At 36.0% G+C, this 24,912-nt stretch overlaps 3 protein-coding genes across 3 annotated transcripts; all 3 read right to left on the bottom strand.

Moving 5' to 3' along the window:
• Positions 1-822: 822 nt before the first annotated feature.
• On the bottom strand, positions 823-16,982 carry LOC123309564. Its single transcript, XM_044892739.1, has 4 exons — positions 16,550-16,982; positions 12,402-12,655; positions 3,505-9,618; positions 823-3,414 (listed from the first exon to the last, which is right to left on the bottom strand). Exons 1-4 carry the CDS (start codon positions 16,938-16,940, stop codon positions 904-906), a joined length of 9,270 nt encoding a protein of 3,089 aa, XP_044748674.1. The 5' UTR covers positions 16,941-16,982; the 3' UTR covers positions 823-903.
• Positions 16,983-20,930: 3,948 nt separating this feature from the next.
• LOC123309229 lies at positions 20,931-22,072 on the bottom strand. The gene has a single exon (XM_044892217.1). The coding sequence runs from the start codon at positions 21,957-21,959 to the stop codon at positions 21,315-21,317; it is 645 nt and encodes a 214-aa protein (XP_044748152.1). The 5' UTR covers positions 21,960-22,072; the 3' UTR covers positions 20,931-21,314.
• A 1,084-nt stretch (positions 22,073-23,156) lies between these two features.
• Positions 23,157-24,680, bottom strand: LOC123309216. The gene is made up of 4 exons (XM_044892203.1): positions 24,506-24,680; positions 23,885-24,392; positions 23,593-23,830; positions 23,157-23,535 (listed from the first exon to the last, which is right to left on the bottom strand). The coding sequence occupies exons 1-4, from the start codon at positions 24,537-24,539 to the stop codon at positions 23,290-23,292; spliced, it is 1,026 nt and encodes a 341-aa protein (XP_044748138.1). The 5' UTR covers positions 24,540-24,680; the 3' UTR covers positions 23,157-23,289.
• Between the last annotated feature and the right edge of the window lie 232 nt (positions 24,681-24,912).

Genomic DNA, 24,912 nt, shown 5'->3' with positions numbered 1-24,912 from the left:
TATGGATTATAGTTTTGTTTTCCGAGTAGTCTAAAAAATATTGGTCATTCGTGAAACTTATTCTTACTTCGATAAATATCAATTAGATCTTCATCTTGAAATAACGATGCATTATTTCTTTATTTCACGTAATTTTAAGAGACTTCCGTAGGAGATATCGCAAGTTTCTTATGATTAAAATTAAAATCAAAATATGCTAATCCGATGTTGCTGAACAACATCTAGAAAAATATCATCCGATGCCTCTTTACCAGATCTCACGAAAATCTACAACTCTAGATAATACCATTTTCCCACGATAGCTGCATAATTTAAATTTTATCGCGACCTATCTATTTCCTTGAGTATAATGACTTTCATAAATCACTTGAGATTATTCACATGTTCACCTATTGTCTATCAAACATTCATTTAATTAATCTCTTGTGATTGAAGCGCCATTATTCACTGGTCTATCAAACCTCATGCTCACAATAACAGAGGCCCGATTTCGAAAAATAAAAGTCACATGTCAGTAATTATAACAGTAGAACGGACCCAGAGACTTCAAGTGGAGAGGCGAATACTATTACACACAAATTATTTGGTTGCTTTTTAAAACTCGAATATCACAACCATTCAATGGCATAGTTTGCTGAGGGGGTTGCATTTCACTGCGACCTTGAGGTCTATTTTGCCCCATTCGATGAGATAGTATAAAGTGATTTTATTTAAAGTAGTCACCGTAAGATAGAAGCGAATGTAAAATCTACCAACATTTTATCGCAACAATTTTCAATGAATTGTCCCTGATATAGTGTATAGTAAGAGAAGTACCCAATTGCATATGACAATATCTTTATTTTCAACTCGGAAATTCTTTGTACAATCACAAAAATTTCAACATTACGCCAACGAATCCAGTCAATTCTTAGCGTCAACTTCACAAGTGGGTGTCCAGGGTATATGAATAATATTCTGCTTCTTCGCATCGCACCTATCCTCATTTCCTGTGCCAATGTTCTTCCCAGGAGCAGCTGGATGCTCCTGCACCCACGTCAACAGCTCATCTTCGTTCACCTGTTTCCTTTTCGTGTGCAAGAATCTGCGGTTGCCAAATTTGGTTTTCGGATGAAGCCCTTCTTTTGGAGACACCGAGTTCTTATCCGATGTTATGGTTCTCTTTTCATCGTCTGGAGGATCTTCCAACTCTTTGAAATAGTTTATTTTCTCCAGGATCTTCGAGAAAACTTTGGGTTGAATAGGTTGGTTCTCGTTTGGTTTCATGTTTTGCCTGGTTCTTTCGGTGGCCACTTTTCTGGCTTGTATGAGACACTTGAACTTTTCCAAGAGGTCCTTCTTCTGCTCTTCTTGCCTTTTCGCATTTATCTCCAAACATTTATCCTCCTTCCTCCTGAAATCGTGGAATCTGTACTCGAATTTTTTAGTTGCTTCCTCCGTTTGATCTGCATTAACGTCTACCATCGTCCTCTGCCGGAATTTTTTCAGGATGTTCGGATCCTCCTTCAACACCTCGGACAAAGATTTAGTTTTGATAACTCGAATCTTTCTGTCTTCCTTAGGTGAATCCTCTATGTTCGACATTTGTTCTGTCATTTTCGCTTTATGTATTTCGTCGTGGTTCCGCACGAACTTTTTCAGTGGATTATCGATTTTTTTCAGGTTGAGACCGTGAACTGTAGGTGGTCGTTGAGGCGGTTTCTGAATATTTTCGGAATTGGTGCCATAAGTAGAGTTTCGCTGCAGTATTTCGCCTCTATGGCTCCTCTTGAATCCAGGTTTTTGAGGAGTTCTTCTTCTTAAAGCATAAGGGGTGCCGTCGCTGCATAGGGATGATACCGGACTGCTACAGTTGGACAATACGTCCGACAAATTGTCTAAGGCGTTTTTTACGGATTTTGCCTTCATCGAACTAGCTGGAAATCCTGAGATTTGTTCGGAGATCAACGATATCTTTATGGGTTCCCTTCCAGGTAAAACTATGGCTGTTTGCTGTTCTTTCTTGTCGTTTACATCACCATCTGAATCCCTCTGATTGCCGACTGAGGCCTCACTTATTTTTTCCATTCCACAACAAATTTTCTCGTGACAAACACCCTGGTGTTGATGACCATGCATACAATTATTTCTTTCGTATTTGGTAGGAAAACTTTTATTTGTTTCTAATTCCTTGTTCTCTTTTTTAACATAATTCACTTGTTCATTTTTCAATTCAGATAGAATATTTCCAGGCCGACCCCTTGCATATTTTGTTTGTTTCAGAACATCAATTCTCATTTTATCTTCGTTTTCTTCCTCGTCCATCTTCTCTTCATGTGACAACCTTTTTTCATCTATAGACTCGATTAAAAAACAATTGGAGACTTCCGTTCCTTCCAAAGAATTTTCAACGCTACTTTCGTCTTTTCGTAGAGGGCTGTCCAAATATTTCGCAAGGGTGTAAGGAAGAGAACCGAATTCTGGATGGTCGTAGGTATCTTTATGTTGGAAGCTGATGTTTCTTCGACTACTTGCGTCATGTTTACTCTCATTTTTCAGCATTTTCTTTCGTTTCGCCCTCAAATTGGATTGTCCAGTCTTGGGTTTTTGGTTATCCATTTCAAGTTCGAGACTGGTTCTATCCTCTTTCAACCCTAAGTCCGATTTATTAGAGAGAGAACCTGAAGATCCTCTTGTAACTGGCCGATTCTCAGTTTCATATCCTTGCTCACTTTCTTTCGAATGTTCTATTTTTTCAGTACTGTCTTCTGACGTTTTTTGTGCGCAATCTACAGAATCTCTTTTAGCACCTTTCTGGTCCGTTTTGACTTTCATGTAATTTATCACTTTTATCAGATCATTCAGAGTTTTGGATGAGGCAATTCCTTCCTTAATTTTAGTCATCCAATACTCCTTCAATTCCTTCGTCGATCGCAGTTCCATAAGGAATTTCAGATACTGATTTTTGCTCAGAATCTCCGACGCTATCTGCATCAGGGCCTTCGGATTTTCAAGTAGCAATTTTTTCAAGTCGATATCGCTCTTCTTCGACTTTGGAGGTGTGTAGAGTTCCTTGGAAGGGGAAAGACGTAAGATCATCCTAGGCTCTCCGTCTCTCTTTGAGGTGGGTGTCTTCGGGATACTCCTTCTAGTCTTTGGAGTCATTTTTTCGAATCTTTTTTGCGCCCTGTCAAAAGTAAGTTCGTCGTTTATCCTGAATATGGGGGAATCTGGCTCTTGACTGATTGCAGCGAATTTTTCCAAGATTTTGTGTTTCCTGGGGATGGGTAGATTGTTCTCAGTCATCTCAGCGCCTGCGAGACCTTCATCTTTCTGAACTACATCTTGAATTATTCCAGAGGTTTCACTGTCGCCTTTCTCGAAATTGTCACTTTGTTTCTCTTGAAGTATTTCTGCAGTTTCTGAAATTATTATTTTTTTACCACTATCTTTCACATTCGTTTGTTCGGCGGAATTGTCACTTTGTTTCTCTTGAAGTATTTCTGCAGTTTCTGAAATTATTATTTTTTCACCACTATCTTTCACATTCGTTTGTTCGGCGGACTCTTCAGAAATTTGGGTTGTTTTCACTTCGAAAACGACTGTTTCTACCGTATCATCTGAAAGGAATGTTTCCTCTTGTTCCTTGTCTACTGTTTTTGATTTTGAATTCGGCGAAACGTCTAGATTGTTATGCTTTAAAGGGCCCGTCGCTGCAGTTTCGATGTCATCTAGTTTGGTTGTCTTTTCCGCCTGTAACTTTCGCTGTTCGTTATCTGTTGCAATAAAGTGACTTTTTTCATGGATCTCTCCAATCTCTTTCGATTTGTTTATTTCGAAATCATTGAGTTCGCTCATTCTCACTATTTCATGGTAGATTGAATTTTTCTTTGGAGCCTTTATAGCTTGTGCCTTATTCTGTGGATCTTTTTTATACCTTTTACTTTCAGTTCCGAAGTACATTTCGTTCTCTAAGGCTTCGCCATGAATCTCTTCCAATACTTTGAAGTCTTCTTCCTCTTTTTTCTTCTTCTCTTTTCCTTCAGCCTTTCGATCTCTGAATCTAGAGTAGCTCTTGCTGGAGTAAGCTGTTGCGAATGTTCTGGTGGGATTCATGTTGGCGTTAACTTTGGGCACTGTGCATGTTTCCTTTGACAATTCATCCTTGGAGGAAACGGTCTTCAAGATGCAGTTTCCCATGCGCTCAAGATCCGTGTATATTTCCTTTAAATTTTCCACCTTATTCCCATTCCTGAGCACGTTCTCGACTTTCTGTTCTAGGGTCTCGCATTTGTCGAGAATGGTTTTCACAATGTTTTTTCTTTCTCTGCATACGAGCGAGTTCGGATGGTTGCTCAACTTGCAAGAGCGTTCGATTTCTTCTTTCCTCGTTAATTTTTCTGGCTGCTCTTCTGGATGTATTCTCGTCGATTTTTCCGAAGTTACGTTGGATATCGAAATCGATTGATCAATGTCAGTTTTTCCGCATGAACTTAAAGCCGTTTTCTTGTCGAAGAGTGGTAATAATTCCGAAACTTTCAATGATTCCAAGGGTTTAACTTCTAGTTGATCGGGGTTCTTAGTCAAGTCCGTGTTAGAGCTTAGTGGGGTAACGAAAACCTCTGGTATAGTTTCTTTAATTACTTCATTATCGCTGAGTTTCAAGTATTTTTGAATTTGATGTTTTGAATTTATGGCAAAATTATTTTTGTTTTCCAAAATATTTCCAAGTTTTTCAATCACGTTATCTTCAGATTTTTCCTCCAAATGAACAGTTCGAGAAGGGTAAGCATGATTAGAACATTCAATATTCAATAGTTTTTCTTCATCAGAGGAGATGTCTTCAAATGAAGGGGGAGGAGGTGGAGTGGAACCTTCTGCAGATCTTCCTAATCTATCGGAAATTATGTCCCTATGTAGGTCTTCCAACGATTTGGGCACATCTTTATCTTGGATGTACATTTTAAAATTAGCACATTCAGTTATATCTTCAGAGTTGCAGTTATCGTCCTCAGTTTTCGCTCTTTCTTTTTGGAGTAACATCTTCAGAGTTGTCAGATCTTCTTTTGCTTTTTGTAGAGCTTCTGCTTCTTCTTGAGTGTTGAAAATTGTTCTGCTGAAGTTAGCAGCATTGTCCTCTCTTGATTTATCATATTCACCAGATTCGTCGGGAACCGAATGCTGGACCTTAGATTTTTTTCGAATGCCGTCATCAATTTCGGTAGAGCCCTTAGTCTGATTGTCCTTATTGAATTGATTCTCACGATCTTCGTCAGATTTCTTAACCAGAACAGCTTTCGAAAAACATTTCCACTCTTCGCCGTTCGTCTTATGGTCATTTTTCTCCAGTGTCACATGAAAAACTAATTTTCTAACGCCATCGCTCATCAGAAACTCGTCCTCCTTCTGAAGAACCACTTTATTTTCATCTCGTTTAGAAAAATCTTCGACATTTTCTGCCGTCCTAGTTTTGTTGATTTTTCGATCTCTCGTCAGTTTATGTTGGGAGTCTGAATATTTGCTCATGATTTTATCCATATCTCCGCATTTTGCTAAAGCTGAAGCGACAGTATCGGCGAATAGAGAACCGATAGATCGATTTCGCATATCTGAAATCGATGTTGATGGCGATAAGTTCCCTTCCTTCCACTTGCCTTTCGAAGCAGTTGAAATTTTTTCATCTTGCTTTCTCGAATACCTTTTGATTTTATTCTTGTTTACTGATGATTTTCTGAGCAGTTTCATTTTTGTGGTGACTTTGTTTTCTATAACCGACTTAATCTTATTCTCTGGTTTATAAGACAGTTTTCTGGTTTCTTTGAGCTTTATTTGACTTCCACTGTCTGTGGTTCTTTTGACGTAAGTGTTCGTAAACTTGCTGATAATTTCCTGAGATGTTTTCGCAATGATGTTGGTGTTTGATAGTTTGTCGCTGATTCTTTTGGCTTCTTGGTAAATCTTGAATACATTTGCAGGTACGTTACGCATAAGGTTCTCGTGGGATTTTCTTAGCTTTACTGCAATTTCTCTACATCTCTTCACGGCCTGGTTATTAAGTTTAGGCTTACAGTTTTCCATGAGAAAATTCAACTGCCTTTGTACTTGCTTCAAAATGGATTTTGTGACGCTTTGGGTGCTTTTCACGGTTTCTTTCGAATCTCTTCTGGCTGATTTTATAATTATGACATTGTCACTTACTGATTCTTTTAATATTATTTTGTGATCTGCTGTTTTCTGTCTATCGGTGAGCTGGATCTCGTTTTTGGTGACTAAGGAAGAATTCTTGTGATTACATTCTGTTTCTATGCTTTTTTCACTCATTTGTGTTCTCATTGGAATTTCATATTGTGAAAGCGATGTTTTACTCGCCTCAATGTGTTCTTTTATAGGCAACTTGACAAAGTTATCGGCATCTGTTGGTTGCTCGATGTTTGAAGAGTTATTCGCTATAAATATTTCAGGCTTTGATAAATTTCTTTTGTTTGTTTTTTCAACTTCACTTCGGGACTTATTCATTCCGCAACGGAATATTTCTTTTTCGTGGCTAGATTTCTTCATTTTTTTCCCGAAATAGATGAGTCGTTTTCTTCTAATGTCCTCATTGTCTGGTACCCTAGAATAGCCCTCATCTGTAGACTTCATGTCTGCTCTTAAACTCTCTCTGTTTTTCTCTAAATTATCATCTGGCCATTCGTTGATCTCTGCTTTAGTTATGTTCACTTTTTTAGAATTTGAATCCTCCTCTAGGTTCACTTGATCCTTTTTATGTAATGCACCGTGCGAATTGTCATCTATAGTATTTTTTCCCCTTTGCTTATCATCTTTTCCAGAACAAGTTTCCGGTGTCAGGCTCAAATTTTCAGTAAAAGTTTCGATTTCCGTACTTTGATTTTTTATTTCTGGAACTTCTTTTTTGGAAGCACCTTCCTTTTCAAATCCGAGTTCGAATTTTTGTTCACTCCCTATATTCAATCCTGTTCCTTTTACTGAATCTACGCCAGCTTCTCTAAGTTCCAGTGCGGCATTTGTACTATTCGATTTTTCGTTTTTTCCAGTTTCACCTTCTGTTCCGATAGTTTGATTTCCCTTTTCCTCAATTTCCTTAGTTTTTGTAGTGGTCGAACTGGAGGAAATTGAAAATTCTTGTTGTATTCCAACACATTTAGTAAGCGTTTTCGGTTGGGACTCAGGATTGTCGTTTTCTCTTTTGCCATTATCAAACCTATCGGTTTCGTTGTTCTTCGTATGATTTTCAGTTTTAGATGATTTTTTCTCTAGTTCTTCACTTATATCTTCTTGGACTTGCTCGCTTTGTTTTTCTTTTTTCATCTCCGGATTATGCTTGAACTGTTGGTTTATTTTTTCGTGTATTGAAGTTGAAGTCATAGCCAAAATTTCATCTATTTGAAGTCTATTATCTTTTTCTATCTCCTTCATTTCTTTTTTCGAATCTGTGTATATCGATTTTTCTTTCTTCGATTCGGTATAAGGATGGGTATCTGACTGCTCGGAATTAAATTTTTTTTCAATTCTTCCGAGGTTGACATCTTCCTCTGATTCGCCTGATTTGATTTTGTCTTCTTCTGGTCTGTTTTTATTTTTGAACTTTTCTTTCTTGTGAGTCATCTTACCTAAGGATTCATTTTCGTCGAATTTTTCTCTGATTTTCCTCGTTGCTAAAGCCGTAGCAACAACTTTTTCGATTTGCTTCTTTATGGTTGTTGGAGTACCAAGTATAGGTATTTTCGACTTTGGCTTTTCGGCTGTATGTTGATGAGTTTTTTGTTGTCCGGGGGGAAAAGAAGATGCTAAAAGTTCTTCAATTATCAGTTGGGTTTCAGTTTCATCTGCAAGATCCTTGGACCCCATTATTTTTCTCGAGAACTTATCCAGTGAATTTGAAGCTCTTCTCACTTTTTTCTTTTTAGGGGTTTCGATAAGATCTCCGATAAATTCGGACTGTGAACTAGATAACGGAGATTTCATTGTGTTCTTATGTAAAACTTCTATCACTGGACTCTCATCTTCCTTGAGCAACAAATGTTGTTGTTTGAGAGATAAATTGCGATTCTTCTTGAGATTTATAAATTCTTCCATTTCTTTTTTGGGCGTACAATTTTTCTTCCAAATGCTCTTCAACCTTCCACTCTTCTTTTTCATCAAGTGTTTCGGTTCCGGTTTCGCTTTTTTCACAGATAAATTCGTTAATTTTTCCATTTTGGGCTTCGTTGTTGCAGTTGTTTGAGGTTTTATTAAATCATCTTTCATTTTGTTCTTTTCTAAGCTTCTGGATTTCTTATTATTAGTGGAGGGTGCTCCACTACCGACTCTTTCAATTGATCTGTCCATTGTCGATATGTTCATATTGACATTTCGGATTCCCACTTTTTCAAATGTTGATGATCTTATATCAGTCTTACTTTTGTTATTCGATTTGGTTTTTTTCGTTTTTACTTTTGAAAGTGTAGGTTCTCTCGTGATCTCAATGAATTTTGCAGGTGTAGGCTTATCGTTTATTTTAGGTTTCAAAATATTATCAGATCTTGCTCTGCTCTTATTTGGAGTGGCCTTTATGTGAGAATCTTTTTCTGTATATTTTGGTTTAGATCCGCCTTCTTCATTTTCTTCTTTTCCTCGCGTTGATCTTTTTTGAGTGCGAGGTTTCAGAGGGGGTGCAGAATTATTACATTCATGTTTTTCAAATTTTCTGGTTTTTTTCTGTTTGTTATCATGTCTTGGTGAATCTTGAGATGGAAAATTAAGAATTTTTGCTTTTTGCATGGTTTCCTCGAATTCTTTGAATACCTGCCAACACATTTTGGACCTTTGAACATATTCCGATCCCTTCTTTTCAGCAACAACTGCTATCAAGTTCTCCAATGGTATTTCGTCATATTCATCGCATTCTTTATTCGGTCGTAAGGATTTCAACTTTTTCGGGACATGCCTCGTAGGTATTCTTACAAAAATTTCTGGATCTTCGTTCTTGTAACTTGTGTATGGCCTACTCAAGATTTTGTTCACCTCATCCTTGTTCAGTTCCTTGAAGATTGAGTTATTTAGATATATTATGTTTTGTTTTCTAATTTCGGAAATATTGCAGTTGTCACAGTTCATTCTTTCTTCTGCTAGTCCCTTGAAGATTTCATCGTTGACTATCATTATGTTGCTGGGTTTTTCTTCTTTTTTCACGTTTTCCTTCGAAATATTCAAATTAATCATTTCAATTGCTTGGTTTTGAGTGTCATCATTCTTTCTGGAATCCTCGTTAAAATCTAATTGTTCTTTCATATTTTCTATTAGGTTGGACTGCAACATTATGACGTTCCTTTTAATCACATCCTTGTTTTTCTTTCGCATTTTGTGATTGACGAAAGCTCTCTCTAGTTTCGTCATCACTTGATCTTGATTTTCGAAATTTTTAAATAGAGGCTTGAGAGAACGTATCTTGTCCTTTGCCAAGAGCCTCGTGAAAGTCCTTTCGAATTTTTCGAAATTGTGACAGCTCAACAGCAAAACCTTCGATTCTTTCCTTTTTGGGATGAATTTTGACGAGAACTTTTTCACTTCCATAACAGCTGGACAACTCTTACAGTTTCTTGATATGTCAAAGAATATATCGTTCTTCGATCGAACTCCCTGTAAAGGAGAAAGGCTTTATTAGTACCCTGTGTTGTTAGACTCTAAGATTATGATTTGAATTGCGAAAGAAATTTTTAGGAATTGCAATCATAATGATTGGACAGGGTGTTTCAAAAAAACTGAAAAATAATTAAATATCTGCATTCGATGTCCCCCAGAAGATTAAAAAACTTTCATTTGAACTAATTTATGATCTGACCTATTAAAAAAATTTACTTGACCTTGAAATGACCTTGAAATCCAACTCCAAGGTCAGATTGAAAGTCCGCATTCGTTGTTTCCCTGAAATCTAAGAAACCTTCATTTGAAACAATTTTTGATCCAGGCTCTTTCCTCGGAGTTATTTCAGTCGATCTGTATACAGAGTGTTTACTGAAGATGCTGAGCAAATGCAGTAGGACGGTAGGTGATGTCTGACAACTCTCTATGGTACTTGAAGAAATTTCAATTCAATCGCTTCTTGCATTTTTGCCGTACCTACCATTTGCAAATACCCTGTATCATTTAACATAAATGCTATGATCTCTGATCACTATAGTCATCTAAATATCAAATCTAATTAGGTAGTAGGATTTTTAGAGCTATTTCTATCATTTCGGATTGTTTTCTTCTACATTTTGTCAAATATTTGCCGGCCTGCTTTTGCTGCAGGGATTCTGTGTTGTTTTCAACCGAAACAATTTTCTCTTCAGTCTGATGACGAATTCCACTAATTATTAATTGTATCTCCTATTGGATATAATATTCACATGAGAATTACCTATACAGGGTTAGAACTATTTAAAGGCGGACTATAGGAATATCAAAAACCGTCAAAAATACAAGGTGGCTGAAATTACAAAAAAGTAGTACACCACTATAATCGCTATATAGGATTATGACTACAAATCGAATTTCCTGTAGTTACTTCCAAAAACAAAAGAATTGAAACGAAAAAAAGATAATATGGATTTTCAGTTTATTCGAGATACCTATTTCAGGAGCCATCAGAGATATTTTGGAACTGTTTACACCAACACACTCATCCTTAAATGACGCAACTTTTTTGTAATTCAAACCATCCTGTTTTCTAACGGTTTTCGATATCCCTGTAGTCCCCCCTAAATACACTGCGCAAAAAAATTAACGCACATTATGGAAATCTCAAATTTATTGTACAACTGAAGGTGTTCACAATGATGATTATTTTTATGAGAATTATGCATGCATATGTTATCCACTTTCAACGGTTTTCTTCAATACAAGATATTTTTTCCCAGCAGGAATAAAAAAAGATGATATTATCAGATTTTGAATGTATTGGCTCCATTCTAAAATCAGTTGTTCCCGATCAATTCTAGTGATCAATAGTTTTTCTTTCGTTTGATTTTCTACACTCGATCGCTATGCAACGCGAAACACGCAATTTGACCCAAGAGGAATGTGCCCAAGCGGTAGTTTTGCGAGAAGAAGGGTGGATATACACAAGAATTGCAGAAAGGTTTGGAGTTTCCCATACAAGTGTGTCCAGAATGTTGCAGCGATTCAGGGAGACAGGTATGAATGTCCGAAGACCAGGACAGGGTAGACCACGGGTAACAACTGCCATTCAAGAACGTTACTTGAGAGTTTCTTTGTTGAGACAACGGTTTGCAACCGCTCGCCTCCTTCAAATTCAGCTTGAGCAAACTCATGAGGTGCAAATTAGCACTCAGACAATAAGAAATCGCCTCAGAGAATATGATTTAAGGCCTCGTGTCGCGGAAAGAGGCCCAGCTCTTACCCCAGCCCATCGAAGGGCGCGTTTGGATTTTGCGAGAGAGCATATCCATTAGGAAGAGGCCGATTGGGAAAGAGTTCTCTTCACAGATGAGTCTAGATTCTGCCTCTACCATTGTGATCGACGTTCCCTTGTATACAGACGTCCACATGAAAGATATGCTCAGTGCAATTTCCTGAATACTACTGGTTTCCGGGAATGATCGATTATGGTATGGGGTGGAATATCTTTGACTGCTCGCACAGACCTAGTGGTCGTTGATAATGGAGCTATGAATGCTGATAAGTATATAAGAAACATTCTTGAAGAGCATGTAGTGCCATTTGCCCCATACATTGGTGTAAATTTCATTTTTATGAACGACAATGCCAGACCCCATCGTGCGCGCGTCGTTCAAGAGTACCTTGAAGAGCTTGAAGTCTCTCGAATGGAATGGCCAGCAAGAAGTCCAGATCTCAATCCGATTGAGCAGGTTTGGGACAACCTCAATAGAAGGCTGAGAAGTTCAGAAAATCATCCAGCTACTCTTAATGACTTAGGAATCCAACTCGGAGAAATCTGGGAAGGATTAGACCAGAACATTTTAAGATCACTCATTTTGAGTATGAACCGTCGTTGCCGAGCTGTAATTAACGCAAGGGGTGGAAATACCAAGTATTAAATCACTTATCAAAATTGTTCATTTCTCTTCTTTCACATAAGATTCGGTGAAATCCTGAATTTTTCTTCCATTTAATGTGTCTTGTTTCGTTCAAAACCTTCCCGAGAGAACATAAAAAATAAGTTATAAAGTCAATGTATAGTTAACTTTCATTAAAATTGAGATTTTCAGAATGTGCGTTAATTTTTTTGCGCAGTGTAGTTCTAACCATGTATACTTCAATCAACGCTAATACCTAAGAAAGGGACCAATCTAATTTGCAAATGGCATACACGTGTTAGCCATCTGCTCATGAGTCTTTTTCTTAAGTTATCTACTCTGCCTAAACTCGTCATAAGAAAGTGTGATAATAGGAATTACCTTGGCATCTTTCGTTTCCTCGAGAATTTCGATCAAGCTCATGGCAAATTTCGATGAATTCCAATAGTCATAATTTTCATTCGAATCTTGTGTTGGATCTTGCATATGATATTCCGATGTTTCTATTTTGAAGGTATTTGGAAGCTCAGGAGCTGTGTTGTTCAGAGAAGTCTGCTTGAAAATGAGGTTGGATGGCTGAATGTTATATGGAATTAGAGCTCTAGAATTGTACAACCAAGGGACTACTGCAGTACCTGGAATGAAGTTCATTTGAGTCAAAAGATATATGTGAGGTGAGAAATTGTTATTTGCTTTTTACTCAACGTTTTCAAATACAGAAATTTTTTCACTTGGTTATGTGGTTTTTGATCTTTCTTACCTGCATGAGAAAACGTCAAACATGAATAAATCTATAAATATTTGAAGAATTTAAAGAATATTAAAGAATTTAAAGAATTTTTTACAACTCTAAAGTTGTAATAAGTTCTTTCGAATATTCAACTTCAACAACAAATAAAGAAGGTCCTGAACAAGTAAGGAAAGGCTACAAATTTCATACACCTCATATTATTTCTGGAAAAATACTCACTCCAAGCATTCCAAATCATAATCTGAAGAAAAAAATACAGGGTGACTCTTTGACTCGTAAATACAAATATATTTAATAATAGTAGATTCTTGAGGACAAAAGAAAAACTTTTTTCCTTCGCCATTTTTTCCGAATCGGCTCGTTTTAAAAGATACAGACTGTTGAAAAACATTAAAAAAAAATTTCAGCTCTATCTCACAAATGGTTTTATCGAATGAAATGAGTTTCGGGATATAGTTTTTCATTTATTTGATGAATCTTTTTCGAACACAAAAGATATCACCCAAGTTTTTCAGTTTTCCCATTATGATCATTACGTACCATAAAAATACCAAAAATTCGAACAGCCCAACTCTTGAAACTATTTGAAAGATCCACAGAATTAGATATTTGCAACGTTGAGTAAATTGGGAACTCTTGTACAAAATGAAATACAGATGATAAATGATTATGTATTGGAGTTGGAGATGAATATCAAAACTATATGGGTGGTTGCAAGCTGAATTCGATATTTTTCTCGAAAATAAAATAGAAATCAAGAAAACCAAATGGATAAGATAGAGTGAATTTAGGCTTGGTTTTCTATTATACTTATTTTTCATTTTCTAATACGGGTAGGTATATATTTCGAAGGTTAAATTCGAGCCTTGAATAAAAATTCAATGCTTGAAAAACTTCATAGCGTCAGGTTTCCATCGGTGGCAAAGATTATTATGAAAACAAAAATTATCACGGAACTTCAATTAGCAGACAACTGCGCACTTATCGCCAGCAGCCAAGAGAATCTACAGATAATGCTGGATACCTAGTATACGAAGCTTTAGGCTCAATATCGACAAAACCAAAATCCTGGTAAGTCCGCCAGAAAGCCTTCAAACACATATCAGCCTGGAGAATGAAACTCTAGAACAGGTCGAGCAGTTCAAATACTTGGGAAGCTTCAAGCTTCATGAATACTAGGGCTAACCTAGACACGGAAATACAAAACCGTATCGTCCGTATCAATTCGGCATCACGGGCATTCTGGAAGCTAAAGGTCAGAGTGTTTCAAAATCACGACCTCAATCTGAAGACCAAGAAAGCTGCTCTTTACGGAAGCGAAAGCTGGACGCCCTACAGGCGACATATTAAACAGCTTGAACAAACGCAACAACGTCATCTAAGACATATAATGCACATCAGATGGTTCCACAAAGTTTCGAATGTAGAAAGAAGTCTTGCAACGCGCGAGCTGTACAACAATTGAGACTCAAGTAACGAGGGCCCGACTCAGATGGACCGGCCACATTCTGAGGACGCAAGACACAAGACTCCCCAAAATAGATCTGTATGGCGAATTGACAGAGGGAGCCCGGAAACCAGGAGGGCAGTATAAGCGGTTTAAGGATACACTACATCAATCCCTGAAATCAGTTATTGCCAATCATAACAACTAGCGTTAGATAGGTCAAAGTGGAGGTCTATGGTGCACAGCTATAATGGGGTGTGTTCATAAACTTACTCCGAGAGTAGAGTATGAGTATGGTCATGCTCAGAGAGCATACTCTGAGGAACTTAAAGTACGTTTGTGAACGCTTCGGGTAATCAGAGCTTGCTCTGAGTAAGTTTGTGAACGCAACCATGGAGACTCGAGAAGAATACAGCGGCGGCCAGATCTGGTTGGTGACTATCCATGCCCGGAGTGTGGAAGGATCTGTAGATCACGGTTGGGTCTCTTCAGTCACAGGAGGGCACACAGTCGCAATTAGCCCTAAGAAATTATAAGTCTGTTCTTTTTGTATGTCTTTTTGTAGATTTATTCCCGGTAACGGGTTACAGCAATGAATATGAAAACTCAAAATGGCTATATATTTTTATATATGGGGCGAATTGGTAAAAAGTATAGAGAAAAAAGTGTTTCTTTCGGCCTCAAGAGTTGAAATATATGTACAAGTCAGAGACACACACATACAGCCCCTTTATACCAGAAGCTGGAACTCGTCAGAAAAGACCGTTCCTCCAGAAATTATTGAAGATGACGAACATTTAATGAAAAAGATCCTAGAACGAATTTGAATTATCGAAAGCCACAGGAAAAATAAATCTCGAGATGATTAAATTAAATTAATTTAAAATATTGTCCAATTCGTTTTTTGCCTGGGAAATTAGGTATATAATGGCAGCTTTGGCTTTTTTTGCTAAACCGTATATTCGTATTTCTTGTAACTCGGCCGATTCGTTATGAAATAGTTCACTTCGATACATTCTAACCCCTGATAGTAAAAAAAATGAAAATAAGTTGAAAAACTCAGTGATAAAATTGGCCCTAATTATTCACAAAAATTGTTAAAAATTAGTTTAATGTTCGCACAGTTTTTTCATTGGCCATGAAAGATGAAAGTATCTGTAGGACAATATTTATTATTATATTTTATTATGTGATGGAGAAACCAAACGGTTGGTAATATTGGTATTAGGTACCTATCAGACAAATAGCCCTATTCTAGAGTGAGTCAGTGAGTGAACCAGTAGGTATGAGCAATGTTGGTGCTTTATTAGCACCCCAAATGTAAGAGCAATAGGTATACCAATCCCGGTAGTATTTCAAAGTTGGAGGAGTAAAAATATTTGCGAGCTTTGAGCAAAGATCCCAGCTTTTTGTTAAGTTCACCACGTGGCTATCCAGATGAGGTCCCACGAAAGACAGATTCCAACAAGTCTCAAGAAGGCTACATGCTTCAGAATCTTCTAATTCGCATTAATACTGACAGCGAATTTGTAAGAATTTTGTTGACAAACACCACATCGGTTGTGATGCTGCTAAGCCATATCTTGTACCTTCATGTTCAGGTCGTTTTTCCGAAGAAAATGCTGAAATGAAGTGTTCCGCTGTCTGCAAAATAGTGGATAAGGTTTTTCTTTGCCTACAGAGGGCATTGATGTGAATCAGAAAAAGTGTTGGAGTGAGTACTCTGGGCCAGGGGCACACAAGTTTTCATTCTGTTAAAATCAGACCACTATCTATCAAAAGCAACCTATAAACTTCGTCCAGAAATGAAATTCGAGATCTACTAGCATAGTAGAGAGGGAATCTTTATCTTTAAGATGGAGAGATCTGGAGGGGAGCAGCAAGCCTCACGTGGTCGAAGACCTTATACTGTAATTGGGCTACACTAAAGTAGTGCTATCTTGAATAATCGTATACAAAAACATTCTCGAACCAAATGGACATAGAGGAAATTGATCTATGGGGATGCAATATTTGAGACGAAAATTCTGCATTCATTCCAATGCAAAAGACCTTGAAAATATTTGTTAATACCGTCTGACCCCTTGGTGAATGAAACTTTGCGTCAGTGTCTAAGAGAAATCTTTCAGTACCTGCTAGGCTAAAGAAGCATATTTTCCTGAGATACCAGTATCAAAGTGGCAAAAAAAAGGTTACGTTCACAGTGACGACAGATTCTCTTCGAGACCAAAGTATTATTACTTCTAATCTGTATAATGGCATAGAAATTGTCATTGAGAAGAAAAAAGTTCCTGCTGCTATAATTTAAATTCAAGCGAACCAAGTACTCACAATTATTATTTTCCCCGTTTTTCATCACAAATCTGTTCCACTCCGTACACAAACTATTATAATTGAAGTTAAAATTTTTCTGAAAATTAAAAATATCCAAATCAACCAACGGTCTGTACAAAATGATCAATTTTTTCATTGGATTCTCCTGTAATTCTTTTCTGCGTGCCATGATTTTCTGATTTCCATAATCTGATTCATTCCTCATTATCTGGCTTTCTGTATTGATGTCTTTGGTATGGACGATTTCGAAATGACCGAGATCACCAGACAGAAACTTGAATGTCCCCTTGGTGTTCTTCTGTAGTTTTGGAATTATCTTTAAATTATCGTTTTCACTGTATAATTTGGATGTTTTTCTGAGCAACGAGAAATTTTTGAATTTCCTCATTATTTTACATTTGAAATGATGTTTTCCGAATTTGGCAGATGTCGAAACGATTTAAATGAATTTTATTGGGTTTATTCACGATGACAGAGTATCTCTCATATTTCTGTGAAATTAAAATTATTTGAAAAACTGATAAACAAAAAATGTTCTAAAAGTGCCTTTAGTCCAAGGCCAAACACGAAATGAAGAAAGATTCTTATTAGCAGTATGTGGTTGGTCGGATAATTTAATATTTAGAAACTGAAAGTTCATCGATATTAATAAAGACAACTCAGTAAAAGTTCCGGAACAGGGGTAGGTGGCGATCTTAGGGGTGAAAAATGATTTTTACGATTTTTGAACTAAAAGTATACCTCGTATCGAAAAAGTTTGAAAGTGAGTTCAATATGTGTACCACCTTTTCATTTAAAAATTTTCAACAAAACCTCAAACATATAGTACGAGATACGTTATTAGAAATATATAGCCTCATATGTTATTTGGTGATGACACATTTTTTAATTTAGACGATATATGACATTGATGAATCGCGAATGGTTTGCCTAGCTAAATCAGGGACCAATAGTATTAAATAATATCGAATTTCATCAACTTTTTATGAACTCCTTCCCTGATTTGTTATTGATGAAAATCGAGCATTACTCGGCAGAATATTACACGAGGAATTGGAAAGACATGTGTTGCCTACTTTTCCTTTAGTACGCATAAAATATGAAGTTGCCAGGTACGATCAGGAAGACAGCCGTTATTTATTCATTTGATTTTTTTAAGGAATGGTTACTTCATTCCCTTTCATACAGTACCTAATAGGTTGCCTGGTCAAAAGCGTGTCACATCCATGCTTGTCTAGATTATACAGGGTGTTTCAAATGTGGGGCTTTTTTTTTGACAGAGGGTAGAACCCGTCATTATGAGTTGTATAACCAAAAATTGTCTATATAAAATATCCGAGATGGCTGAGATACAACCCCTAGAAGTTCGATAAAATTTCTTTGAATTTCAAGTACGGGATCACAAAAACGAAACAAAACATAAACATATGGCTGGACAATGAATGGTTCAGTATCATAGATTAAATGAACAGAGAATAGATGGCCCAATCGAAAAACAAGCTTTTAGCTCCATCTGTTTTTACGGTACAGGTATTAATTTGAAAAAAATAAATAAATTGGAGAGAGGATTCTGTAGTGCACATTTCAAATTTTCTCCTAGTAATCCAGACAAGCATCTGAAAAAATTCCAAAGGAAAATCAGAGAATGATTCGCATTAGTTGATGATTGCGAAATTATTTTCAATGAAAAATGAGAGCTAATACGAATCTTCCACGATTTTCAGTACTCGTATTTTGTAGTAGTATGTTCAAAATCACTGCAGTTTCTTGTAGTGTGCATATGGAAGATATCTCTGAGCACTTGTCTGTCTCTTCACTCGATGATATTAAATCGAATCCTTTTCATTGCCACTATTCCACATAAAACTCGAAATGAATATTTTTCAATGATTTTATTGAAGTTTGAAATTAGATTATTAGACGCTTACTCCATCGAAATTGTTAGGTTAGATAAATTTTTTCAATTGGGATTGAGATTCGAAGGATAATTTTGCGCCGGGTACCCTGGGCCACACCCCTATACACGCCCCTGTGTAGATATTAATATGTCGACTTATGCTAGATTTTCATCAATTACATTTGATTACAAATCAAATGTTAACATTGTTAAACGTTAAATTTAGCTAAAGGCAACCCATCGTCTGCGATGGGTATATATTTCTTACACTAGGTATCTTAAACTAGGTAGTACTTAAACTGTATCTCATACACATGCTGTAATTATTAATGGGGTATTTTCCTAAATTTCAAAATATATGTCATTGAAATCCTTATAACTCAAATATATCGAAATATATTTTTTTAGAATTTTAACATATTGCGTTCTATCTGTATTCACTTACGAAAATTCTGATTTCAGAAGTGCTTTCTTATGAACATTCTACGTCATTTTCACAATCCGGCAACGCCCGTCGAATCAATAAAGGTCATGAAAGTTTTATGATCATCATAGACTTAATAAATATCAAGTTTGGTGATCACATTTGACAAGGAACACAAACAGTGAATAAAAATATCAAACAATGACACAAAATGTCATAGACTATGTCTATGATATAGACACAGATTACAGAAACAATTTTTTGAAATGTGTGGATATAGAATTCTACATCTTGATCAGTTCCACTGTTGTCTAATTAACAAAAATTACTAGACTTTAGTGAAGGCATTCTACGTCACAAGCCTTTACATACTCGAAGTTTCGAAGGGTATATTTCTGAAATATCTTAATTTTGAAGCGAATCTTTTACGTGTTGGATAACTAATGGAAAAGGGTTTCCATAAATAATTTTAAATTCGATTTTGGAGTTTTAGGAAACTTGCCCATTGAAGAAAATTTACGGCATGCAGAAAAATTATTGAATTCTGAAAAAGTTACACCTTCGGACAGGACTCGATCCCATGACTCCTTGATTACCGGTCAATTGATACCAACATAAATTTCAACCAATCAGCGATCGAGGTTATGAAAATCTTTTTTCTCTTTAACAGTAAACTCTTAAAAGCTCGGTAGAATTTCATAAATATATTTGATCATTGCGGAAAGAATGAAGTAGGTTTCGTTAGAAAGCAATCATTCCCCGTTGGTAGACCTTTTTCTAGGTTGGCAAACATGTAGGAAACTCCTCCATTGGAAATTTAGCAAGAATATGGCGGATCTCGGAATGCGGATTGGCTCACGTCACGTCACGTGACCAAATCCGCCATATTCTTGCTAAAACGATGGAAAACGAGACCACAATTGTCGCCACTGTCTCGTTAGAGTCACTGTATCGAAAAACAAGCTTTAGCGCCATCTGTTCTTACGGTACAGGTATTAAGTTGGAAAATAAATAAATTGGATATATTATATTATTATTTTATATTAGGATAGTCTTATGGAGGGTACCCTCCATAGAGAGGCTATTCGAATATATGGTTCCTATGACCAAAGAGGAACCTCTTTGCTCTTACAGCGTACTCCACGCGATTGACGTACGTTCACAGTACTCATAAGGCACTGGCGTAAGGCGTTACATGGATGAATTTGTATACTATCCTATCCTTTCGCATTGAAAATGGATGTGACTATATCCGAGTCCGAGAGTCAACTTTTTGATTGTGATAGGCGACACCAAGCAATGGAGAATTCTCCACAATTTGGGATATCACATATGCAGGTTTAAACTGAATAATTATGAGTTTCGTTCATGAATTTTTCAAATGAACCGCGGAAACTATATTCAAATTCAAAATCATTCTTCAAATATAAGGTTTTAAAATTAAAATCGCTTCGTTTCTAGTTTACGATTTGGCAACAGCGTCTACTAGAAAATAAAAAGAACAATGGCTTGTTATAAAATAATGGCTGTTGATTTACAGGCGCGTACTCACTGGCGAGCCTCAACAACAACCGGTCATAAAATCGCATAAAATCTTACGACTTTCCTCATAGCCTACTAGAATTCTAGTAGGCAATGCTTTCCTCGTTCGTCGCAGACTTCATAGCCAGCCATCTTTGTCTATCTCATCAAGATAGTGTATTTGTTGTCCTTTATTATCATTGAACTCTAAAAGAACTCTTTTAGAGTTCAATGTTTATTATCAACGCATATTTCAGTCGATGTTGCCAACTTGTGCGATGAAAACGAAACGCTTTAAATTTTAAATACCCATTTTTATTTTTCATTTTTAATTACTTAAAATAATTACTTTTGGGAAATGGTTGTTTCAAAATGTGACGTTTCAAAGATATTTCATAAAAAAACATCATTTTCGTCAGAAGGAGAATTCCCTATATATTATCTTACTCCAATCTTTGGACAACAACAAATGTTTATATTCCATTCCATGTATTTAGGAACCCAATTTAAAAGATATGTGAATAAAACACAAATTAATTGTATTCTGTATTTCTAATAAGTTTCTGAGTATTATTGAAAATGCCACAGAAGATATAATAAAATACACTCATATCAAATTGAAAAGACATTATAAAATTTTGTATATTTAGAATTTCATATCACATATTCAAAAATATTTCATTACTCAAAAATTTTTATGTACCCTATAAATTCCATAACAAAAATATTTCTGAAATCACCAAAAATTTTTCATCAGAATATGTTGCTATATCTTTTTCACGATTTAAACACAAGAGTTCATTCAGTATAATTGGAAATATGGTCACAGCTGTTCTGGATTAGAAATATTGCGTTTTCATCACTTTGGAGACCAAATATTTGATCCACCCTCTTAATTCTATCATTAATCATTGTATTCTTTAATTGTTATACATGCCCTCGATCAAAAAATCCATCCTTCTGTAATGTCTATGCTGCCACCATTCTGAACCCACCTTATATAAACCAATAAATATTAAAGCTACTAAAGGCATGGAGAAAACACCAGCTACAATGAGAACTACATAAGTTTTCGGAGGTTCCTCATGTTCAGTATCAATTTTTGGAAGTGCTGTTACATTTATATCATTTTCTTTGGGGATACTAGAAGTGGAGGAAATATTGGAATGGATATCTATAACAGGTAGTACAGTAATGTTTTCAATGGATGCTTCAAATTTAACTCCTTTTTTTCCTACTATTGTTTTACCATCGTTTTTTCGGGGAACAATATAGTATGCAGTAGTTTCAATTTCTGGCTTGCTTTTTTGTGCATTAGCAATATCAGAAGTGGATTCAGTAGCTACATTTTCTCGAGGATGGTGGGTAAGGTCTTCTTTAGAAGCATTAATCGCAGAGATTTTATTGATGTTTTTTACTGCAGAAGGAACTTGTGTCTGTTCTGTAATAATATGGTCCTTCGAATGAGATTCTGGGAAATCAGTCTTTTGTACCATATTTCCATGAGCCAAATCAAGTAAAGAGATTATCACAAACAAGTATTTCAAAAAATCACCTAACATCATGGGACTCCCAAAAGTATAGCATATGTTGGATAATATATCATATCAAAACATTACATTGAGAGAAATATTTGATTAATAAAAGAAATTGTTTTGACTTTTGACTGTCAATAAAATTCATAGAAAATTGTAGTCATAGACCAGAGATATAGAAGAAGATTCTATATCTCTGTCATAGACAAACTATTGATTGTAGTGTATACATTGAACTCTATGGAACTCTATGGGTTCCCATAGAGTTCAATGAGTGTATATTAGTGTTCTGTGATTGTAGTCTTTGTTTACCATTGAACTAAACTTTCTAACTTTCTTTAGTTCAATGTTGTTTACCACCGAGCAATAATAATTTTTCTCCAGACGTGTAGGGGCCAGAAATATAACAGAGTTATATCAGAGACATGTCTCTGTATATATCTCTGGTAAGGGCGTACTACCAAAGATTACATTATTCCAGAGATATAGATATTCTATATCTCTGCATTATTCCCAGCAAAGAGTTCCTCTCTGATTCCCAGAGACAACCTTGTCTCTGATTATTCCTCCAGAGACAGTCTCTGATTCCTCTTCGGTACAAGCAAAGAGGTTCCTCTTTGGTACAAGCCTTGTTTATAGGGGGTTATATAAACAAGGGACAGAGGGCAGAGACAACTCCTTGTCTCTGGTACCAGGTACTAGCAAAGATCCTCTTTGGTACTAGGGAACTAGTTCGACTCAAAGATATTACACATATCTCCGACTGGTTACTCGCTACCACAGAACATTGTTATCTGAGCAGGGGCGTACTTAGGGAATGAGACGAATGAGTTCGACTGGATACTCGCTACTCTGCTCTCCTCAGATCAATAATTTTTATTGATCTGAGATGCTCGCTTATGGCAGAGGATCAAAGAGCTTATGGATTCCATAAATAGTCATTGAATTCAATAATTTTTATTTTATTTATTGAGTTCAATGTAAATAGTTCACTGATGGAAACAGTGAACTCGAAAAGTTCACTGGATGGAAAGAAGAGAAGAGAGATTAGTAGACAGAGACTATCTCTGTCTATAGTAGTAGAAGTGTAGTAAGTAGCACAGAACACTTATAAACTTATATGAGTAGTAAAATAATATGTATAGCAGCAAAGATTCATCTTCGGTAGTAGAGAGAAAATAGTTTGTACCCCACCAATAAATTTTTTATGGTCAGAAGTAGTTCATATTTTAGTGAAAGACATATATACTTTATTGAAGATAGTAACTGTTACATATAATGATTTCAATTCAAAAATATGGCAAGTAATGTATATAATGAAAAAATCACGTGAAAGCAAGTGGATAACACACATTTTAATTTAATTAAAAAAATCTGTCACTTCTGCCAACTCCCTCTCCCTAGCTTGCTCATGAGCCCAGCGATTTTCTGCTAATTTATCTGTTAGATTCCACTTATGATGATGTATTTTGTGTCCACATATTTTACATTTCTTATTACCAAATGGAGGCTTTTTCATATAATCTATGAGACAATCCAAGTGAAAAAGATGTCCACAATATACTCTTTCAACATGCTTTGGTGATTTTTCATCATGTTCTAACAACTGAAATGGGATGTAATTCACTCTTCAATATGCAACTAAAACTAAAAAGATATTTACAGCTGGATCATCAGGAAGACATCGTTTTTCACAGATCTGGCATTTTTCCTCAGGGAAATTCTTGACACAATTGATAAGAAATTCTACACTTTTCTTCAAGGAAGGGCTGGGTTTGAATGGAGTATCATTTTTCTTCGGTTTCAATGGGGGTTCGACACATCTTCTTGCTATTTCCTTTGCTTGAGCTATGATATGTGTATTCAATGCATTGGAGAAGTTTGTTTTAACTTCCAAAAACCTGAAGCAAACTTTGTGATATCAATCTAATCTCTCGGGGGTATTAATTACTCACTCTATTTTCTGTTCTGGATAATTATCTGGTACTATAATACGACATTTCAAGTAGTATAAGTTTCCTGTTACATTGAAAATTAAAGAAGAAGTCTTCTGTTTTAACTTTATCTCATCCTGATCCAGGTTACATTTCAACTTCAATTCATTTATTTCATCATAACAACAAATTAAAGGTGTTTCATCAATATATCTTCTTATGAACTTCAAAATATTCAAAATATGTGGCTCATTTAGAAATTTTTTTGCCTCTGTTTCACAAGAGCATGTCAATTTTTCTAGAAGACGAGCAGACAATGTTTTACTCCTCAATTCAATCAGCAGTGGTGACTTTGGATAGTCAGGGGGAAAATATAAGCAAACTATAATACTTTTGAATGTTGTCCTTTTTATTTCAACTCGCACCATGGAGCAGACACAAGATATGAGTTTTGAGCCTTGGACAGTGCTTTCACACAAAGATCTGACTTCTCCCAGTTCATTTTGTAAAGATCCCATGTAAAGATAAACTAAAAAAATTGATTCTGAAATGTTTCCACGAAATATCAACAAGCTCTAGGTTCTTCGAAAAAATGCGAATATCCCGATTTCTCTATTAATTTCTTAAAAAATATGGGTATACCAAAATATGTTGTTGGAGGTTTCTCACGCAACATCAAATTAAAACTGTTGCTGTTGTTCAGTTGCTCGCTCGGTTGCTCAAATGCTCCAACCAAAGATTATAGAGCTCCAACCTCAATAAATTTTCAAATTTTGGCTGAACTCAACTCAACCTCTTTGTTGAAACCACAGAACCAGAGACCACAGATATATCCCTGATGTCTGCACAGAATAAACATACTAGTTTGTCTATGACACATACCACATACCACAGATGTAATAAGTCTATGGTTCATACCATAGAGAAAGAAGTTTTTGGTTGATTTGATGCTCTTTGGTAGTTCCCATAGAACTTCACAGCCCAGATCAATAAAAAACCAGAGACCTTTCTCTATGTAAAAAACATTAGACTTTACAGCCACTGAACTC

The sequence above is a fragment of the Coccinella septempunctata genome, chromosome 3 (genome assembly GCF_907165205.1).
Source record: "Coccinella septempunctata chromosome 3, icCocSept1.1, whole genome shotgun sequence".
Classification (NCBI taxonomy): Eukaryota; Metazoa; Arthropoda; class Insecta; order Coleoptera; family Coccinellidae; genus Coccinella; species Coccinella septempunctata.
This window is presented reverse-complemented; position numbering and strand designations above follow the sequence as displayed.

Excerpts from the sequence above, each read along its gene's own strand:
- LOC123309564 (XM_044892739.1), bottom strand. The coding sequence starts at position 16,940 with ATGAGGAAATTCAAAAATTTCTCGTTGCTCAGAAAAACATCCAAATTA. Across the intron at positions 9,619-12,401 it reads AGGAAACGAAAGATGCCAAG|GGAGTTCGATCGAAGAACGA; the intron begins GTAATTCCTATT and ends TCTCCTTTACAG. Across the intron at positions 3,415-3,504 it reads TGAAAGATAGTGGTGAAAAA|ATAATAATTTCAGAAACTGC; the intron begins ATAATAATTTCA and ends AGTGGTAAAAAA.
- LOC123309229 (XM_044892217.1), bottom strand. The coding sequence starts at position 21,959 with ATGATGTTAGGTGATTTTTTGAAATACTTGTTTGTGATAATCTCTTTA.
- LOC123309216 (XM_044892203.1), bottom strand. The coding sequence starts at position 24,539 with ATGTTGCGTGAGAAACCTCCAACAACATATTTTG. Across the intron at positions 23,831-23,884 it reads TATCCAGAACAGAAAATAGA|GTTTTTGGAAGTTAAAACAA; the intron begins GTGAGTAATTAA and ends AGTTTGCTTCAG. Across the intron at positions 23,536-23,592 it reads GTCTTCCTGATGATCCAGCT|TTGTTAGAACATGATGAAAA; the intron begins GTAAATATCTTT and ends ATCCCATTTCAG.